This window comes from Desmodus rotundus, chromosome 2, assembly GCF_022682495.2.
Source record: "Desmodus rotundus isolate HL8 chromosome 2, HLdesRot8A.1, whole genome shotgun sequence".
Taxonomy (NCBI): Eukaryota; Metazoa; Chordata; class Mammalia; order Chiroptera; family Phyllostomidae; genus Desmodus; species Desmodus rotundus.
In genome coordinates this window covers 204,016,084-204,037,595 of record NC_071388.1, presented here as the reverse complement: position 1 = coordinate 204,037,595, position 21,512 = coordinate 204,016,084, and the positions used below count along the sequence as shown (strand labels likewise).

Below are 21,512 nucleotides of genomic sequence, written 5' to 3'. Positions count from 1 at the left end.
GCGGTTTCAATAAACAGAGCAGACACATTTGATACACTTTGTCTACCTCCCAAATGTATGTGACAGAGATTTTATTAACAAGTACAAACTCTGGAACTAGACTTCCTGGGTCCAAATCCGCTTTTCTTAGCTGTGTGACCTTGGGCAAGTTATTCAACCTTGCACTTATCTATGAAATGGGGTGAAAATACCTCTTAGGATTAAATATGTTAATAATTAGTGTCTAGTAAACACTTGGAACAGCACCTGTTCTATATAAGCCTTCTTTTTAAAATATCCACACTTTCCCCTTTGCCGGTGGCTGCGTTAACACTGTTCACAATGGAGAACGGTGTGGGATGGGCCAGTAGGACTATTTGCACTGTGTGAAAGGCGATGATCAAGGAGCGTCATGAAAGTGTGGATTTTGCTGCATGCAATGTACAACAGTTTTGTTAGGCTGGGATAAGTTACACTTGCACAATCTTAAAAGTTTGCTGATACTACATGTACAGAAAATAGAACATATAGACATGTTTAACCTACCAAGGTAAATGGGCAGATCCAAATTAAACATGGAGTTACCGTAAGACCCAGTGGTTCCTCTCCTACGTATAAGAAAATGAAGACATGTTGACAGAAAAATCTGTAGCTGTGTGTTCATAGCAGCATTATTCGCGATAGCCAAAAAGTGGAAACAACCCAGATGTCCAGCAACTGATGAATGGATAACAAAATGTGGTCTATCCACACGGTGGATACTGTGTAGCCACAAACATAAATGAAGTACAGATATGTGCTGCAACACGGCTGAACCTGAAAACCATCTGGTTAAGAAGTCAGACTCATAAGGCCACACCTTTCACAGATAAGGACATAGAGGAGGGCAAGATCGAGTAACTTGTCCGAGGTCACAGAGCTAGGAATGGCAGAACCAGGATTTGGACTGAGGAAGTCTAGTTCCAGAGTTTGTACTCATTAATAAAATTTCTGTCACTTGGGAGGTTGACAGAAGTGTACCAAGTGTGTTTGCTCTGTTTATTAAAACCATCTGGCAAATCTATGGACTCAGAAAGTAGACTGGTGGTTACCTAGGCCTGGGGGTCATGGAAGGTTGGGGGTTGAAGGTTAAGGGGTGTGGGGTTTTTTCCAGGGTGATGAAAATGTTCTAAAATGCATGATGGTGATGGTAGCTCAACCCTGAATAAACTCAAAGCCACTGCATTCTACATTTTCAATTGGTGAATTGCGTGGTGTATGCATTTTATCTCAAAAGCTCTTTTAAAACCTCTCACTTTGTTTCAAACAGGCAAAAAATGCCTTAAATTTGCACATTACAACCCTGAGTCCACTGTATTTTACTGGTCCTTAAAATAATCACACACTAAATTTATTGTATTTTCATGCTGACCTTTAATATGGGATTCGAAAGGAATTATTAAACCAACTTCAGCAAATTTGGAGGAGCTGGTTCTTCGGTGAATAACTATTTCTACCTCTCAGGTAAATTTATCCTTTCCAGAGATATAAACATGTCCAAGGCATTAACCTATAATGAAAATGTGCAGGGAAGCTCTGTTTTTCATAGGGACAAAGGCAGTTTCTCGTAATTAGTTAAACTCAAAGCTTTCATCCAGATAAGGAGAATTTTCAAAAGGCAACCAGTTCCTCAGGCGTTTATTCAATTTCAATGTTATGGAGATTAGTTTATGGACCTCATGAATCCGTTCCTAGTTCTTTCCCTGAGAAACATGAATTCTTTTTCATAATATCAAAACCAATGTAATAGGTAAGTCATAAATGTCACCTGCTCCGCAGACAGCTAGGGTCACATTTACATTGATGCCCAAGTGACCCCAACTCTAGCACCTCCTGGCCTTGCCAACAGGCAGGCCAGTGAGTTTGGGGCCGTAGCCTTTCCTGACCTGTGAGGCCTTTCTGCGGTGCTTGGATGTGTCCCAATCTGCCCCGCCCCCTGCCTTCCCAGCAGCTGCTGGGGAAGTGGAAACTGAGGCAGTCCCTCAGACACGAAGCCTCCACCTGGCAGGCATCCACCCCGCCTCCACTCTCACCTGGCCTGCGTGGTGGGCTTTGGCGCCTCCAGCCCCGTGGCCCTGATGGCCAAGGTGGACCCAGCTCTTTGGCTCTGCTGGCGGAGGTGCCTCTTCAGGTCCCCCCCACAGTGATGCGCCAGCAGAGACTAGGAAACACAGTTGCTTTGGCGCCAGTGCCTGCTCTGCCACCTCTGCTGCCACCAAGAAACCAGATGTCCCTCTCTCACTTCGCTCCCTTAGGTGGGAGTGGAAGGAAGAAGCTGACCGCCCTCCTCCGCAATGCCATGGTACCAGGGTGTCCAGGAAAGGCACCAGCACCCCAAGGCAAAGCAGCTTTTCCAAGTCAAACACGAACCAAGCCCTCCGGGCACGCGCGGTGCCAGCGCGCAGGGGCGGTCAAGGGATGGGAGCAAGCTCCGGGCTGGGAGGACTCGATTTCCCCAGCCTGCGGTGAAGGGACTGAGGTTTCCCAGGGCGACCACAGTCCTGAGGCTGGGGGTTCCCCTTCGGGACTCCGCAAGTCCCTATGCCGACTGGACTCTGAATGTGCCGGAGACCGCATGGCAAGCACAGCAGACAGCAATCTGACGGCCACCGCGGGTGGAGCCCCAGCCCAGGGTCACTCAGGGGAAGCACGGCTGTCACGAGGCCGGCCATGGGCAGGCAGGCCCCCTCCAGACTCGGCCCCAGGCCTCTCCTGATGGCAACGCGAGGCCCAGCCGGCCATCAGCTCCAAAATGACTCTGTTCTTCCACTGTCCTACCTATCCTCACTTCCTGCCCCGGCAGCCCTCTGACCGTGGAAATGTCTGTCCCTGCAGGAGCGGCCCCTCCGTTGCCCACCCCGCCCCGGGCCGGGGTCCGAGTCCCTGGTCCCAGTCCGACAAGCCCGGTGCACTGCAAGATCTAAGCCCGGGTCTGCGGGGAAGTACCCTTCGTCCTGGTAAACGCGTGGGCACAACCTGCAAATCCATCCACAGGGAAGTGGCTAAATAAATTATGAGATCTCCATACATTAGAATGCCATGGAAAATGATGACATAACCCTATGTAGTAGATATGTGGAACTACAAAGAATAGCACTGTTTGAAGTGCCTAGGAAACAGTTATAAAAATAACATATTCAGGTACAAAGAAAATCTCAGTAAAGTTCAAATCCCAGAAATATTATGAGTTCTATTCTCTGACCACAATGCAATAAAATTAAAAATCCATAAGAAAATAAATTTCATTTTATAAAAGTTTATAAAGTAATAAAAACATTTATATGGAAAAGCAATTGTCAGAAAATATTTTATTTAAGGCAAAATGCAGAAAATACCTACTTACCAGTCTATAGAACACATGTGGCAGCTGTTGAAACTTTAATGGTGGAGCAGATGGGAATCCATTTATTTGAGTTTAATATGTAACAAATCAAATTAAAGTAAAATAAAGAAAAAATATCACTACATTCATATGGGAAATGAATGATAATGACATGTGAATAGTAAATCCTTACTCATACCACTCACCACAGAACATTCCAGACATGTTAAAGTTAAACACACACAGGTATACACACACACACACCACTAAAAAAAAAAACCACAACAGAAGAATATAAAAGTGTGTACTCACTCAGTCAGCTGAGACACTGGTGTCAGGCAGACAGATCTCTGAGTTTCGGTCCCACCAGAGGTGCTCACTCAAATACTTAACATCTTTGAGCTCCATTTCCTACCTACAACAGAGGTGGAAAAAAATACCCAATTAATAAGAATAAAACCTACTCCGGTGTCCACACTCTTAGCATCTGTAGTGGACATCCCTAAGCAGTCCACAGGTGCTGTGAGACGCTGTTAGGAACAGATAGCCCTGGGTAACTGTCCAAGCCCGGAATTAAGGAAAACTACAGGAGGCTATGAGAATATAATACGATTTTAAAATGCGTAAACATTTGTATATAAACAGAAAAGCAATGGTGTGCAAGAACACATCATGGTAAATATGAAAAATAATAATGTCAAAATATTTAATAAACAGATAAAAATATTTAAGAAAGTCCTTAGAAATTAGAGGAAGACAACTTAAGGCAACTCTGAGAGTCTCCAGCAAATACAGATAAAAGTGCAGCTTCAGCAGAGTAGCTGGCGATGAGGCACACCAAATACATGCTGATCAGCCAGAGCTGATACAGACCTGGCAGCTGTGGGGTGGTCACGTTAACAAACCTTTCAACCATCATTCCTCTGGCTGAAGAGAGAAAGAGAGGCAGGGAGACAGGGCAGAAGAAAAGAGAAAAACTCAACGTGTGCAGGGATGTTTTTACCTGTGTGCTTTGTTAGCACGTAACCCTAGCACGTAACACAGCCCAAGGCCCAACTGCGAATTCTTATATTGCAGACTGCATAGACCCGTGGAAAAGGTTATATATACAAAATAACGTTATATAAAGAAGGTGACCATGAGACATTATGTGCACTTAGATTCCGACTAGACACGAATTGTGCAGGGAGATCTGGAAACAAGGGAGTGACTGGCAGGTTGTATCATATTGATGGAGCTATTCGTGTATGTTGCTGTTAGTTTGACATTTCTTGGCTTTTTTGCACTTAACATTAAGTAAATATTCTATACAAAAGATTTTTAAAAGGCCCTGGCTAGTGTGAGGCTCAGTTGGTTGGAATGTCATCCCCTACTCCAAAAGGTTGCGGGTTCGATCCCCGCCAAGGCACATACCTGGGTTACTAGGTCAGTCCTGGTCAGGGCATATGTGTGAAGCAACTAATCAATTTTTTTCTCCCTGCCCCCCGCTGCCACTTTCTGTCTCTCAAATCAATTTGGCATTTCATCACTCCACCCAAATAAGTCCAACGTTGCCAGGTCATCCCAGGGCTGGATTCCTGGGGCTCTCTTGGGGGTTTCTGAGCAAGCGAGAGCAGGTGCTTGGGGCGCAGGGGCTCCTCCTGTGGGACACAGAGGCCCACAGGCCCCTGGCTGGCCAGGCCTGGGGAGCATCTCACCGCATGGGCCCGTGTGAGAGCCCCTCGCCTCTAGGTCTGCAGCGAACAATCGCCATCCCCTTCCTGTCACCCAGTGAAGGTGCCCATGCACTCATCCCTGCTGGGCAAAGCTCCCTTGAGTCAGATCTGTGTCAGGGCCAGCTCTTTTCCCACCTCTTGCTTCTGCCCTGTGACCCCAGGAGACAAGAACTGCCGTGACCCCCACTCTCTGGTTCCGCGTCAAACAGACAATTGTTTGGCTGAAGGACTCAAGCTCTGCTGAAATCCTGGGGGATTGAACAGGTCCTCCTCCCCAACCAGCCCTGTCCCCCCCACACTCCACACTCACTCAGCCCATTCCCATCATGACCTTGCCTTGATCTGGGGTCTGCTCAGTCCCTGGGAGGCCAGACCCTGCCTGGACTCCAGGCCTTGCCTGTGTCTGAGCCACTCTCTTGTCCTAGTCCCAGACTTGGCAGCAGCCACCTCCCAGGTGTCAGCCAGAGGGGACACTCAGAAGCAGACTCAGAAAGCTGTGAGGATCTCCGAGGCAGAGATGGAAGCTCTGTCCAGCCCAGGTTCTGGCCTCTTCTCCCTGACCTCCTCAGACCCCCACACCCCATTCCCTGGTGTGTGTGAGTGGGGGTTCTCTGCTGGATCAGAGCTGGTTCATTCATTCCATTCAATTTTCCTGTGCCCCAGCCCCCTGGGAATCCAAGGTGAGTCCCAATGCAATTGGGCAATTCTCTCCAAGGCAATTGGAGTGAGAGCACCCACCCCCACCTCCTACCCCACCCCTCACCACCCTTACCCTTTCAGGACCCTGTCCCCGCCAGGTCTGGCCCCAGACCACCTAATTCATGCTGGCCACCCAAGAGGGCTGGACTCCTGACACTAGAACTCTCTATCTCCCCAAAACTACAGCCACTAAGTTCCCAGCCAGCCTGGCCCTGCCTTTTCCAGGCCTCCCAGAAATTAAAATGGGAAAGAACGGGAAGAGGGGACAGTGCAGGCCCAGAGAAACGGCTGCCGACAGATATGACAAAGGCTCCGGAACTCTGAATACCCCCACCCCACAAATGGCCATGGGTGGCGAAGGAGCTGTGTCATTTCTCTGCCAAGCCACAGACCACATTCCCACGGGAGCCGCTCAGTGCAGGGCGGAGACAGCTGTTCCTCTCAGCAGATGTTCTCACCCGAAGCAGGGGCGCTGCTCCCCGGCCCGATCCCCATGACTCACTGGAGTTCAGCCAGCTCACCGTTCAGGCTGAGCAGCCAGCCGAGCCCAGGGGGTGGCTGAGGGCAGATCGGGTGGCCAGTTGGGAACTCTACTCCCCCATCTGCAAAATGGAGCAACTGGTCACTTAGCCAGCTCCCTCCTTCTGTGAGTGCAGAGGCTGTCTCTGTCACTGCTGCCCCCAGAGGCCTAGGGGCAGCAGGGACAAAGACAGGCAGTATGCAAGGAGCTGGGACCCCTGAGAGAGACACAGGAGTTCCCCCTGAGAAGCTGACAGAAGGAGAGGAGGAGGCCCCCATGGTATTAGGGCTGTGACCATGACATGCTCAGAGGGACGCAGAGCCTGGGACCCCCTGGCTATCTCTGCTGAACCAGAGGAGAAGCATGTGAGAACCAACAGGCCTGGGAAGAGCCTCAGTGCTCAGCAGAGTCATTATACCAGAAGATTCACAGGCCACCCACGTCACTTCAGGTCCTGGCCAGGCCCGTCTGCCAGGGACCAGCCTGTCCTGCAGCGTCTCCGGCATTTGCAGGGCTTGGAAACCATCCCGAGGGTCACGAACGTGTTCCCGAGCCTCACTTCCCGAGAGGCTCTTGGTGGGCAGCCCTGACCGTGTGCCCACTCTGACCACTGCTCCGCCACCCTGTGGTCATCTGCAGTCCACACCAGGTGAAAACTCAAAGGGACAAAGAGAAGGTGGCAGGACTACGGTACCGGCGAGTCTAGCACCAGGAGGTCTGAGTCCAGAACATCCGGAGTGTGATGCTTAACGCCTCCAAGTCCAAGATCCCTCGGGGTAGGAGCAAGGGGCTGAGCCCCACTGCCTGGGCCCCTCGATCTGGGCACTGTTCTCTGCAGCCAGGAGCCCCGCCCCCCCGCCAAGCCTGCAGACTTCCAGTCCGCGCGGCCCCACTTCTGGGCTCAGCCGCCACCCAGCTTTCTGGATTGTCTCATAACACATCACTCATCACGCTGTATTTCTCCCAACTCCATGAAGCCTGTTCTGCTTGAGAAACACATTTGGATTCAATGGGGTAAGAAGGTGCTGAAGTTAGAAATATTTGCTCAATTTAGTAATATGTATGAGCATATGTTGCATTCATTTTACCGAAGTTAACTCTCCCCCACCAGGCTGTGAGCTAGGGTCAGCAACTGTCTGATTCTACAGCGTCGGTGTGATATTTTTATTCATCCCATAAAGTAATTTAAAACGTGATTTATCAAGACAACACGGCCAGCACGGTCAACTTGGACCCAGTCAGCAAACCTTGTCCTCCTGATTTGCTTCGCTGTTTCCACAGGGGACCCACCGGCCCCTCCTCTTGCGTTTCTCTCCATGTCATCCCCATTGCCCTTCTAGCCATCACTGAAGATGCAGGAAGCAGGTTGGATGTCCTTTCCCTCACATCAGGAGCTGCCTGGGGGCATCTGGGCTCTGGCAGACTGGTTATTCAGGAAGGACACGTTGGAGAAGTCAAGCGCTGACCTGGCACTGAGGCCATGGGCTGCCCAGGGGATCATGTAGGGATGGCCAGGCAAGCATTTGGCACTTCAGCTTCTCCAGTGGGCTGAGAAGCCAGGCAGCAAAAATAAATAAATAAATAAAACACTCTGACGTGTGTCCACTCCACACGGCGACTGCCTCCCCTCCTTACCACCTCCGTGGAGCCCAAGCTCCCCAATCAGCCACATGATCAGAAGTTCTGAGCCTACTAGACTCTAAGCTGAGACCTCCTCCCTTAAATTATTTTGCCCACAAGGCACAACAGGCCATCATTCGGGAGGTAGGACCCTTCGTCTCCTTGCCCAGCTGGCCCTGGGACACGGGACCTTCCCAGGCAATCCAGGAGAAAGAGGTTTCCTCATGATGTCGCCCGTTGGGCCCACAAAGAATTCACACAGGCACAAGGATGGTTTTGAAACAATTTATGGGCTTTTATTGGCGGGGAGGGCAGGATGCTTCAGGCTTAAAAGTATTTTCCAATTCCTGTGTAACCCACATTACAAAAAATATATTTGATAACCCTCATCAGCATCTGGTTGTCTCTTTTGCTAGTGTTTTCTGGTCATTCTCCTCTTATAAGTTGACCTCTCATTCGAAAATAGTTGGTGAGCACACACTCCTGGGGCAGAAGTCTGCAGAGGAGTCTCTGGCTTGGAAGACCCAGAGCTGTGGCTCCTCCGGCTGACTGGTGGCCCTGGATCCTGGCAGGCCGCCCTTGATCCCTTTGAGCCCCTTTTATCCGCAGGGAGAAGCCTTGAAGACTGTAACGTCCAACAAATCTGCAACATGGTCTCCAAGACCAGACAATACGCACCCTCCTCTGGGTGCCCACGAAGAAGTGGGCTCAGTGTAGGGACCCCCAGAGCAGCAAGGGGAGGCTCCCTATGTGGAAAAGCTCCAGAGCCCAGCCAAGGCAAGCCAGGCCCCCAGGCCCAGGCCCTGGCAGCAGATCCATTCCTTCTGCAAACATCTGGTGCATGCTCCACGCTGAGGTCGGGATGCTGCTCCATCCTCTGCGAGGAGGCCCCCCTCCCTCACCACCCTGCTCACTTTCTCAGGGTTCAGCCCTCAGCTTCTGCTGCCTGCCTGTTGACAGCCTAACGGTGAGCTGTTGTTCCTCCCCTCCCACCCCCAAGGAACTGAGCCCGTCTGTTGAGGCTATCTGTGGAGCTTATCTATCTCTCTATCTTTCATTTGAAAAGGGAGGGGAAAAAACGGAGGGATAAACTCTGACGTCACAGGCTGCGTAGGACGGCAGGGTTGGAGGCCATCTGCAGCAGGTGCTGGCAGAGCCCCTGGGAAAGGAAAAGGAGAGCAGCTGGCTCATCAGGTGGGGGTGTCCTGGGGTCAGACAAAGACCTCATGTCATGATGAGGTTAAGCTTTCCTGGAATTTCTGGCCCAGGAAGGGTGGATGACGCGTCCTTGGCCTCCAACCCCTCTCCTACAGTCAGGACCCGTAGGTGCAGGACTCCTGGAGGAGGTCCCAAGCTCAAGGAGACCTGGCCAGGCCATGGCCTCGGTGTCCTCCGTGGGTCCCCACCACCAGACAGTCCCGTGGAGTCTCCGGGGTACAGGGTCAACCCCCCCCACCCCGCCCTCTGGGAGCGTGTGTTTGTGCAGTAATATTCAAACCCCTCTTCTGCCACAGCTGTGCTGTCCTGCCTTCATGCAGGGGTCAGAAGCCTCTCATCCGGCCTCCTGATTCACTCTGCTTTTTCCCAATTATAGGTGGTGAAACTGAAGGCCCCATGCAGTGATGGGACTTGGCCGGGGTCCTGCTGCAATTTCCCTGCCCGGCCTCCGTGAGATCTGCTCACCGCCTGTTCAATGTCCTCTCTGGGAAGTTATGCAGCTGGAAGGGGGCCCCTGGGATGAAATAATTGCAGAGAAAACAGATGGGCCGCTGAGCAATCCTCCCTTCAGTAGTGTGCCTGAGAATCCTCCTGTTTGGCCCCAGGGCCAGGAGGGGGCGCTGTTCCCCAGGGCGCTGATTCCCACCTGCTGGGAGTGGGGCTGGGCAATCCTGCCTTAGCCATCCCTTCCCCAGCCTCCCAGAAGCTTCTGTACACCTTTGTCACTGCAGAGATCCTCACCAAGGCCCCCTCTCATCTTCCATAGGGTCCTGCTAAGCGACTGGACATCCACTGTCCCAAGGATGGGCCTGTCTGTGGTAGGTACAAGAGTCTCACCTTGCCCTTCGTGGAGAAGGGGGAAAGGGAAGAGTGACCAGTGAGAATGAGGTCTTTTTTCTCCACATTCCCAGCTTTCAGAAGTCCAGGAGGGACCCAGCCATGCAATTGCTTTGATACCTGGGGCTTGGCATACTTCAGCCTGCTCTGACCTTCCCACTCCCTGTTCTCTCTCTGCATCCCCCACCACTGACCACTCTCCCTCAGCCTCCCCTTTTATGACCCCCAGGCTTGATTGCCCTCCCCACCCCCAAGAGCTCAGTAGGCTCCCACTTATGGAAGACAAACCCCTCCCCCACTTTATCCCATCATCTGCCTCCAGGACCTTCCCCCACAGACTTGCCTCTCTCCCAAGCTTGCCTCCTCTGGGCACCCTACCTGAATGCCACCCCCCCTTTCCCTAGGTGTGGGCATGCTGGATTCTGTAACATCACTGCTGCCCTCCCACATCCCTCATTTCACTGGGTTGCCTTCCACAAGGGCAACCTCTCACCTGGTTTTCTTTTACTGCCCTTCGCTAAGCCTGAGTGCACTCCCCCCGTGGGTCAAAGGGAAGTTGCTCTTTTCCATCTAGATTTCCCTTCTCTCCTCCTGCCAGTGTCCTTTCCCTGCTCAGCACAGGCTTTTCCTTCTCCAGGAAGCCCACCCCCTAGTCCAAGCTGGGGGAGCTGCCCTTCCTCCTTGCCGCAGCTTCTCCTGGGGGTGCTTCCCGGCCCTATGGGACCCTGCAGGCTGCAGGGATGCTTGGTGGCTACTTGGGAATCAGTGAGTGGGAAAGGGACAAATGACAGCATTAGGTTCCCTACAGAACCACCAGGCCTTTTCTCTCTCCTTTGCCATTGGGAGGACTTCGCACACTGTGCATTCAATAAAGTGCCACGAACAGCTCATGTGCAGCGGCTCAGCAGGTCCAGCTTCCCCAGGGCTGGCTCCTGTGGCCAGAGCAGAAGTGGACCTCACAAGGGAAAAGCAGGAAGGGACCTGAGGGCCCAATCTAGGCCCAGGAGGGACACAGAGTCTCTTCTGCAGCTTCTGGTGCAATGAAGCCAAGGGGGAGGAGGGAGGAACCTTCAGCAGCAAAGATAGTCCTGTGCTGACCACCTCCCACCCTGAATGCCCCTCGAGCCCAGGCCTAGAACGCCCAGCTGCCCCACCTCTCAGGCCCCAGCTCAGCGGGAGCTGCTGTATGGCCTGTCCCAGGGAGGCCTTGCTCCATGGTTTGCTCTGACTTAGTCTCAAAGCTCAAAGACAGGGAGACCTAGACAGTTACCTGCTGTCACCAAGTACATCCAAGAAACACAGACACAGGGAGAACCGGCCTATAGGCATCCAGACAGAGGAGGTGACAATGGAGCACTGGAAGCTTCCAACCTGTCCTTCACAAGGGGTTTCAGAGGGTGTAGCTGTTGTACCAGAAGCCAGCCCAGTGCCTGGCTCTGAAGTCAGTCTGCCCGGTATAGGTGGTGTGAATAAAGCAAGTCTCAGAGAGGTTCCAGATTGCTTACATTCCTTTTTGTCCAGTAGGGAAAAAGAAGAGGGGGCTTTCATCACCCACCTGGAGATACTTTCCTCGTCCCCTTCTTGCTCCTCGTTCACTCTCCCCAAATGAAAGGGTGGTGCCACTCTACAGGGGTTACCTCGACAAGGCAATCTGCGGGGGATGCATGGAGGTGGTGAGTCAGCTCACCAGAGCTCACATGGAGTGCTCTGTTCATGTCTGGATCCTCTTCAAAAGCAGGAGATTCTTCTACCCAAACTCAGGCCTCAGGTGCAGATTACTTCTTAAAGGGCACCATTGGTTGGCGGGCAGTTTCTGACTCAGTGTGCCATGGAGGGATGTAAGAAACCTTTGTCTCCCAGCTTTGGGCTCAGGCTCTGCTGCAGAGCCACCTCCTAGTACCCGATTCTCCCATCCCTCTTCATTCCTGCTGTCCTCCCGCCTCTGGTGCAGCTTATTCTCTGGGAAAAAGCTGATTTCCGCTACTGCAACCTGTGAATCTTCTTAGTGACTAGGGAACTGCCACTGTGCCCTGGCTGTTGCTCCTGGAAACTAGCCCAGTGCCTGGCTCTAGAGGAAGTCTGCCTGGCTCCTTAAGCTCCTGTAAATAAAGCAAGTCTCACAGAAATTCTAGATTGGCTACATTCGTCTTTGTTCAGTAGGCAACAGACTTCCATCACCCACCTGGAGCTTCCTCCCTCTTTCCAGGTTCTCCCTCTCTGGCCCAGTTCTGCGGGGCAGCAACGGAGGCATAATTCCCTGCACCTCACCGAATTCTTTCGATGCTGAGCTCCCAGTGTCCGAGGCTTATCTCAAAGGGCCCTGGGATCAAACACCCTGCTCCAGGAGAGGGAGTAGTGGGCAGCGGGCCGTGTCCCACAGCTACGATGGGGACCTCTCCATGGGGAAAACACTAAGGCTACCACCTGTCACGGCTCACCGCAGCCATACTGGGCTCAGGGCCAGCCAAAGAACACTCTCCAGTTTGTACAGGTACACAGAACACTGGCGCGGACAGTACAGACAGGGTCAGGCGCGCCCCTCGTCTGTGCTCCGTCCCCAGAGCCGGGCTGAGTGTGCACTTAGAGCCGCAGTGGCGGACACACGGTGCCACGCACACACGCGGAGGCATCCGAATTTCAGGTCTGCTGTCGTAGCCCAACTCGTTCGCGCCTCGCTCTCAAACACACCTTCTGGAGAAAAGTTCGCGCATTCCTGTGTAGGACTGGCGCCCCCCGCCCCCGCTGCCGCCCGGGGAGATCCCCGCTGTCCCTGCGCCCAGACCACCGATCCCGTTCTCTATCTTCCCATCCCAAAGGCGTCGGTGCGACCTGAACTCCCGGCAAGCAGGTGAAAAGTGGAGCCGTAGCGCCAGGCCTGAGCCTGTCAGGTGCTGGGGGAAGAGTTCGGCAACAAGTCAGATCTGCGTGGACTTTGGGCAGTGCCAACTTTCTGGCTGTGTGACTTTGGGCAAGTGACGTAATTCCTCCGAGCCTGTCTTTGCACCTGCAAAGAGGGAAACTGATCCCTTCCAGGAAGAGGGTGTGTTGAGGTCCAAAGATGTGTGCGGGGCAGCTGGAGCACCGACGCTTGGCATGCTTGGCACGCCAGGGCGCGCTTGATGCAAATAGAGTTACCTTTTGCGCGCCGCTTTGCAGTTCTAAGTGCAGTCGGGGAGAGAGCCTGCTGAGCCGCCGGATCCCTGAGGGGTGGGATGAGGGTGGGGGCAGAGGGGGGAGCCCTCGCGGCCCCCTCCCAGCCCTCGGTGCGCGTGCCTTTGGCCCGGGCGTCCGGGTGGGCGGGGGTATGACATCAGCGGCAGGTTGGATTATAAAAGCTCGAGAGGCGCGGCGGACTCAGAGCGCACCCAGCCGGCGCTGCGCAGCTCTGGGACCCGGGTCTGCACAGAAGCCCCGCCAGCCCACTGAGCGCCTGCCTCCGCATCTGCCCTCGCTGCCGCCAGTGTGTGCCCCTCCACTCCACCGGCACCATGCACCTCTCCCAACTGCTGGCCTGCGCCCTGCTGCTCACTCTACTGTCGCTCCTGCCCTCCGAAGCCAAGCCCGGGTCGCCGAAGGTGGGTGCTGTCGCGGGGCTGTCGGGACTATGAGGGGCTGTATGGGAGGGCTGGGGGTTTAGGAGGACGAGGCCCGCCAGAGGGAGCGGAGAGGGCGGGAAGGCGGCCCTCTCCTCTGCGATGTGCGCGGGTGAGAGCCGGGGAGCCCTCGAAGCTCGGATTCCGGGGTCTACGTCCCCAGCCTCGGGAGTACGTCGACAGATTCGCAACCCCAGCCGGGCAAGAGGCAAAGGAAGGGAGAGTAAGGGGCTCCCCGAAGGAGCGGACAGCGGCGGCCGCGTGGCAGGTGGATGCAGGGCCGAGCGGTCCGGCATCAGTGGGGGCGTGCTCAGGGCTCCGAAGGGACAAATCGCGCGCTCATGGGCGAGTCGGGCTGGAGCGCCAGGGACCCCGCAAAGTCCCCCGTGCTGCCGCCATGCGTCCCTTCACCTGCCTGCTCTTTTCCTCCGACAGGCCCGGCGAGCTCCGCTGGGGGAGATGCCGGCCCATGCTGAGAGCGGCGCTCTGAAGAAGCGCGACAAGACTCCCGGAGGCAGCGGCGCCAGCTTCAAAGGCGAGCAGTCGCGACTGCTCCGGGACCTGCGCGTGGACACCAAGTCGCGGTGGACCCGCCTTCTGCAGGAGAACCCCACACGCAAGAAACCAAACACCAAGAAGGGCTCGTCCAAGGGCTGCTTCGGCCAAAAGCTGGACCGGATTGGCGCCTTGAGCGGCCTGGGATGTTAGTGCGGCGACCCCTGGCGGCGGTGAGTACCACCAACCTGGCCGCCTGGCGCTCCAGCATGCCTAGCTCCCCCGCAGCGCCCGCCAGAACCGAGCCTGAACCCCGACCCGATAGCCCTGGTACCGGTCGGCCTCCCAGGGCCTTTGGAGGGGAACCAGGTGATGTAGACTTGAGATCACGTGTGCGCTAGGCATTTGCCCCCAATCCACTTTACGGATGGAGAAACTGAGGGATGAGGTGGTAAGGGAACTTTGGAAAGATCAGAAATAGCTCAGGAGGAGTGAGCCCACCTGACTTCTTCTGGGGAATCAGAGACAGTTTGGAGGGCTCCCGCCTATCCCTGGACCCTAAGTGGACCGGCAGCACTGGCCCCAAAATGCCAAATGGGAGCATTTGAGGAGAGAGCATAGGTTTGTGGGAGCAGAGGAGGAAGGGCACACACACAAGCCCAGGGTAGGTTTATCTCCCAGCCACTACATCGCGGTGCCAGGCAGCAGGCCGCACAGAGGTTGGGATGCTTCCTAGACCTCTCGTCCTTCCGGTGGGACAGACTTGGGGAAATGCCTGCCCCTCACTGCAGAGAAAACAGCCCTCCGTTGGCACTGCCAGAGAGCATTCCTGCCCCCAGAACATTCTGATTCTTGTCCCTTCTCCAAACAGTGGCTGTGGGCAATTTGGTCTGTCCAGGGTCCTGATGCTGTGCTGCAGCCCGTGTGACTTCAGGATCGAACCTCAGTGTCTGTGGCACTATGTCAGGGCAAGGATAAAGAGACTAAAATAAATCTTATAAATCTCAAACTCAGCATGTCCCAAACTGATCTCCTTATCAGCCTCCCCATGCCCATCATACCTGGGCTCCCTGTTTCTGGCACGGCCTCCTCACTCCCCGCCAGGGCTAGAAACCCCTGGGCCCCCTGCTGCCCCTGCCAGATGCCATAGCCTGGAGAAGAACAGTGGCAAAGGCCCCCACGTCCTCCCCTCACCTTCTCTCCATTCCTGCTGCCCATTGGTGCCCAAGGAAAAACCACGTCCCGACCTTTGAAACTGACACTCGAGTGCTTTAGAATCTGACCCCTACTGGTTTCCAGCGTTCTTCTGCAGGCTGGCTGCTGCCATTCCTTCTCCCATAGCCTGTCTGTTCCTTCCGCTCCAGGCCAAGCTGCTGTCTCTCTCACCCAAGAAGCCTTATCAGTGTCCATACTGTGTTCCCCCAGAGGGTAACGAGAGCACCCCTTTTTGAAACCCTCCAGCACATTGCTTAAGCCTTTTTTTTTTATAGTTGTCCACGTAAGGAGTGTCCAAATCTGTAGAGAATGTTAATGAGAGTTTATCTGAGCAAAACTGACAACATTGCCAGGAAGCAAGATCTCAAATCTTGCCCCAGAGGATAATGGTTTTGCAGTTTATTTTATGCATTTGGAATTAAGGAGAGAATGTAAGAAAGATTACGTGAAGGTGAGGGGAAGCAAGGCAGGGACTGGATTACAGGATAGTTAACAAGAGTATGTGCTCTCCTGAGGATCTTTATGCTTCTGAGAGGTCTGAAAAAGAGTCATTTCAAAAGTGCGTTCACCTGGATGCACAGAAACTTAAGGCGAAGATAACATTTTACTGGGAAGGTATGAGCCTGAGGCATGACTACCCACCATGACCTGCCCAGTTAGGAATTTAGGATCAGGTCATCCTGTGAAGTGACCCGCCATAGAGCCCCTTTTCGCTCACAGTTCCCCGTTTTGGTCATAAATCAACCTGAAGAACGCACTGATGACCAGACTTCTGGTCAGATAGTGAGGTCTCAGCAGTAGGAAGCCTCTTTCCTGGGAAGTCTCAGTATTGACATCCTCTTGTTGACACTGGGGATGGGGCGATCCCGTCACCACAGGATGTGAGTCGAGGCCGAATTTTCCCGAAAAGGGCAGGGCAGGTAAATGGGAGGCAGTCAGGTCAGATGGCCTTCGTTGTGAAAACCACCTGCATCATTTCCATCCTGTGACCTCCCGTGGTCCTAGTTCTGCTGTCTGTCTCATTTTTCCATATTTCCATCTAGAATAACAGTTACATAAGCCACGAGGGTATTAACAGTTATCTTATACGTGTTCAGCAGTCATAAACAGTTGGACTATACAGCAAAACCCAAAGAACAAGTGTAACTATAATTACGGCTGATATCATTCTCAGACAGGTAAAGACAATCAAACAAAATGGTTTCTGAGTCCGACATCAACCCACAGGCACACAGGCCTTGACGGTGTCTCGGGACAGCTGTTCACCTCTGAGGCCAACAGCCCCTCATCCTAGGGGGTCTCTGATGTCCCCTATAGGTGGAGGCAAGGGTAGGAAACATTGATGACTAGGTGCCTGATAAGTCCCTTCCCCTGAGGCTGGAGAGTGTCTTTATTTGCTGTCCTTTCTAAAAAACAGTATCTTAAGTCTTTGTTTCCTGGGATCTTGCTGGGAAAGGAGGAAGTGGTAACCAATTTAGCATTTTCTCGAAGTACTTTATCAAAACTTGCTGTAGTGTATGATGTCTCCTTTCAATAATGTCAGATCATAAGTTCCTTCATCTAATTTCAATTCAGCTTAAAATTGCACTAGGATGCATGAAGGAAGGAAAAACCAGAAAATGGGTTTGGTCAGGGAGCCTGGGAGAACCCAGCATCTGTCTTGGGTTTCCCACAGCCCCGACTGGAAGTTTAACTTTCCGCCGTTGTTTGCCCACACTATATACTATGAACCCTTCTGTCACTGACTTTACAAAGCCTCCCGTGCAATATTAACAAAAACAAATCTTTTGAGGTGTTCCGGGGCCTTTCTGAAATACTGCAACGTTACTTCTAGTAGTTTTAATTACGTAAGTACATTGAGATATTAACCCTTAAAAAACCTCAATTTCTAATGGAAACCAAGAAGTCACTTATGAAGACATTTTATAACCTTTAGAAACATATTTCATAGGCACCAAAGTCAGTTATTAACATGGATTGAACCAATAAACTTTACTACAGATTAATCTTAGACCACATGAACTTGAAAAGAATTTGGGTTAGTTTCTATATTTCTAAGAATTTTAGCATACCCATTCTTATAAGTGGTGGCCTTCAAATCAATTAATTTTAACTTATTAAATTAATTTTATCAACACTATCCGGAAGTAGAAAGGTATCTCATATATACAGCATGCGTGTATAGACACACATAGACAGATGCAAACAGAGGCCTTTCAGCCACGAGAAAAACTCACTAGTTTATAAACAGGGGTCCAAATTTTGCTTTGGCGGTTGGGATGAGAAGACACCATTTGCATCTGTCCTTGACAAGTCAAGTTCCAAGTACCTTCCCCCTTTAAAAATAAGGACGGCTGTTTTTTAATACCTCAGAGAGTTGACTTGCCACCTAAACGACATCATAGGTTGATCCATTGATCAAATTTCTCTTATTGAGCTGTGAGAGACCAATTAAAATAGGCTTTCCATTCATTCCACCTATTTCTGTAGTCAGCTTTATCTCATTGTGCATGTGAAAGATTCATTTAGAAGTGTCAAAAGGACCCTCATTTCAGGCAGCCTCCTGCAGGACCACCAGTGCTAAGCAGCCCTCCCGGTGCTTGTCACCCAAGGCACAACTTCCCATGCTATTTTTGAGATGTCTTGACTCTGTACAAACTTCTAGGGAAAACCAGCCTTTGTGTGCGTGGCTCTGGATGAGCCAAAGGCAGGGGACATCCCAGTAGGACTGCTTCATGCCCTAGAGGAAAGTTTTCCTCCAGCGACCCCTCAAAGATTCTTAGTCGTCTAAAAATGCTGGAGCAAGGGCCAGGAGAGCTTACCGAAGCCACTGGAACCACGATGTTCTCCAAGGCATGGCCCCCCCACCCCGGGGTGAACCCATCCAGGGCACCCTCCCCCGCCCAGGGCTCCCGCTGGCTTCTCCTGATCAGTTGCAGGACCTCACAGGACGGCTCACAGAGCCCATCTCCACCACTCGGGATTGGGGATCTGCAGCCTCTGTCGTCACCCCATCGACTCTTCTGGGTGGGGAAGCAAGTGTCCTTTTCTTTTGGAGCCAAAGAGATTCTGTCTCTCATTTAACCAGCAAGGATTTGTTCAGACTCTCAGTCAGCATTCCAATTAAACTGAAATGAAAAGTAGCCACCCATTTTTCTTGTCCTTTCCTTGGGTTATTTATCTTAACCCTGATTTACCCCAAGGATTTTCTAATAGCAGCTCAAATTAAGACAGGACCTGCTACGTAAAGCGAGGAGGTCTGGAATCCCAAGAGAAAACTCGCCCAAGTTCACCCCATTTGCAGCGGGGAGCTGGTGGGGCTTAATGAGCCCATGCTGGTACCTAGCACTGGGTCCGGGTCCGCGGGTGGTCCTGGGCGGGCTTCTTCAAAATCCTGCCAGCAACACCAAGTAAACGTCCAGATTTATAAGGAATTTTTATGAGTTTATTTGAGCCAAACTGACGACATTGCTGGGAAGCAAGATCTCCAACTCTCCAGAGAATGACAATTTGCAGCTTCTTTTATGCATTTGGAATTAAGGACAGAACTAAAGAAGATTACGTGAAGGTGGGAGAAAGCGAGACGGGATGACGAACAAGATTACTGCTTTCTCTTGAGGGTGGTTACGCTTCCCAGGGGTCTGAAAAGGAGGACTATTCTGGCCGTTTCAAAGGCCAGAACAATCTAGATGCACAAACATAGGCAGGGCTGGTTTAGGGCAAAGATAAACGTTTTACTGCAGACGTTATAGGCCTGGGGCGTGCCTGCCCACTGTGACCTGCCCCGTTAGGACTTTATGACCAGACCACCCTGTGAGCTTACCTTCTGTTGCGTTTATTCCAGTGCCCCTTTTTGTCCCCACAGCCAGAACACTTTTCCGCCCGAGTTCTGAGTTGCCTCCTCAGCCTAACCCAGGGCCAGACGCTAACTGAAGGTGACCCGCAGCACCCCAGCGTCACTGCCCAGGGAAACCCTGCCCCGCCCACCTTAGGGGCTCTCCTCACACCTGCCTGGGGTTTTAGAGGGCACCCTTCCTGTGTCTGCAGCCAGACGTGGCTTTGCTTGTCTGACTTGCCCCTGCAGGGGAGAGATGGTCCTGCCCTGGGGGCCCAGGCTTCAGTGGCTGCAGTTGTGACGGTGTGGCTCTCTTCTCCAGTCTCAGCACCACAGAGGTGGAGGCGCAGGCCTCCGGTTCTTCATTTGCGACTGAAGCACCAAGCTCAGTGTTAGAATCTAGACCGATGTTCCTCTGTGGGTTAGCAGGATGCGATGAGAGCCTGGGAAGTAGCCAGCATGCATGACCCCACGGCCTCCTTGTTCCTGGCGGAGGGCTGTTTGTGGGTGTCAGACGATGAGCCAGTCGGGGTCACTAAGACATCTCAACCCCCCTGTCCAGGGAAATCAGTCAGCCTCCCAAAAGTTCTCTTTTACCTAAACACTCACCTCCAACACCCTTAACCTTCCCAACCCCCTCCTGACCCCCACCCCCATGACCTTGGCTCTAAGCAGCCACACTAATGACTGTCGCTGAGGTTACAGTCTTGACTGTAACATGCTAATGACAGAGGCAGGGTGAGGTCGATGCCTGAACGAACACACCTTGCCGTGGGCCCCAGTGACATCTGTTTAAACACACAAAACGGCCAGAGAAGGGCCTTGTGGGAGAGGTCACCCGGGGCCCCTCTGCACATACTGCTCTAGAGGGGGCACTGCACCGTCTCAGGAGGATGCTTCCTGGGGCCCCGGAGCGCCCACACCCCCGTCAGCAAAGACGAGGGACAGCCCTCACCCAGTGACTCTGACAGCTGAACCAGCAAACCCAGTGCGAATGTTCCTCATTGCCCAGGGCTGGGGAGGCGCCAGCTCCTCTGCTCTCAGAGGAGACCCTTTAGAGGGGAAGCCAGCTGGGGACAGAAGTGCTGTTTACTGAGTGGCAGCTGGGACCCAGGGGCTCTGCTGATGCCCAGTGTGTGGCCCCTTGCTGAAGCCAGCCCTGGGAAGTGGCTATTATCCCATTTTATGGGTGAGGAAAGCGATACTCAAAGCTCTCCAGGGCCAGGCAGGACATAATTATCGGAGCTAGGGTTTGAACCCTGGATCCTTGACTCCTCTGAGGTTTCCCCTCCTCGGTCATCCAGGCGAGCACCTGTCGGAGGGTTTGTGTTGGAGGGAGAAAGGGAAGGGGTGCATCTCCCCCGCTCCTCCCCTCACTGGGTCCCACGGAGCGCCCAGGGAGCTGGCCTGCAATTAGCCGGAGGGGAGGAGGGCTGGCCCACACGCTGGTCCCACCCGGTGCTGGGCAGGAAGTGCCAGGGTCCCAGCAGGAGGTGAGATGAGGCCCCTCTCCTACTGGAAGGCCTGTACCAGGGCCCGCGGGCCACAGGTGGAGGGACATCGCTTCCTGCTGCATCGGGAAAGGGGAGGCAGGTTCCACAACTGCCTGGCCGGCTGGGCTTTCTCGGCCCGGGGGCCAGCACTGAGTGTCCCATGCCCTCTCTGTGTTTCAGGATTGAGAACTCGCTCTGCTTTGCTGAGGCCATCCTTGGTCATCTGGAAGCAACTCCAAGGCAATGCGGCTTTTACATTTCTTTCCTTTCTTCCCCCCTTGCGGTACTGGGAAAATGCAACACCAGCTGTTTTATTATTATCTGGGGAGGGGGGGTTGATTTTGTTTGTCTGTCTTTGAAAATGAAAAATAAAAAGTTATATATTATATATATATTATATACACGAAACACACACCTACACCTACGTGACGACAAGGGACAGTTTGTTTGGAGAGACCAAGACCAGCTGTAAACACTGCTGTCTGTAAATTCGTGTCATGCATAAATGTATTTATGTTGTAAAGCTATTTATATTGTTTATAGAGATATTTATAAAAATTTTATTTATGTAACAATGGAAGAAGTCAATCATTGTAATGTTTTTGTCTGAACTAGTTGAAAAATGTAAAAAAAAAAAGTCATTCCATGAACATCCTGAAAACTGTCTTCATTTATAAGCTCATGGCACTTGTTTGTAGGAAGTGGTCTGAGGAAGAGGGAGGATGGGAGACAAGGCTTTTCGTCCCCAGACAGATCCAGCAGCAGGGTCCCCAGTTCTGGCTCTTTGTGTCGGAATCTCTCACCTCCTGGACCAGAGTCTCCCCGGATGGGCTGGCCTTGGGGACTTTGTCCGGAATGGCTCTGACCAGCTTGCCCAGGTCAAGAAGCTCCGCCCAGAGCACCTGCCACCCAGGAACTCAGAAGTCAGGAAT

At 52.7% G+C, this 21,512-nt stretch overlaps 1 protein-coding gene across 2 annotated transcripts; it reads left to right on the top strand.

Annotated features, from left to right (window-relative positions):
• Window positions 1-13,286: 13,286 nt before the first annotated feature.
• NPPC (natriuretic peptide C) lies at window positions 13,287-21,230 on the top strand. 2 transcript variants are annotated; one of them, XM_024563969.3, is made up of 3 exons: window positions 13,287-13,524; window positions 13,978-14,270; window positions 20,761-21,230. In XM_024563969.3, the coding sequence occupies exons 1-2, from the start codon at window positions 13,438-13,440 to the stop codon at window positions 14,248-14,250; spliced, it is 360 nt and encodes a 119-aa protein (XP_024419737.1). In that variant the 5' UTR covers window positions 13,287-13,437; the 3' UTR covers window positions 14,251-14,270; window positions 20,761-21,230. The 2 variants fall into 2 exon arrangements, with proteins under 2 accessions (XP_024419737.1, XP_024419736.1); XM_024563968.2 differs by lacking the exon at window positions 20,761-21,230 and adding an exon at window positions 14,909-15,050.
• Window positions 21,231-21,512: the final 282 nt, after the last annotated feature.

Bases quoted from the DNA above. Each gene is read 5' to 3' on its own strand.
- NPPC (XM_024563969.3), top strand. From the start codon at position 13,438: ATGCACCTCTCCCAACTGCTGGCCTGCGCCCTGCTGCTCACTCTACTG. The intron at 13,525-13,977 runs GTGGGTGCTGTC...TTCCTCCGACAG, and splicing joins CCAAGCCCGGGTCGCCGAAG to GCCCGGCGAGCTCCGCTGGG.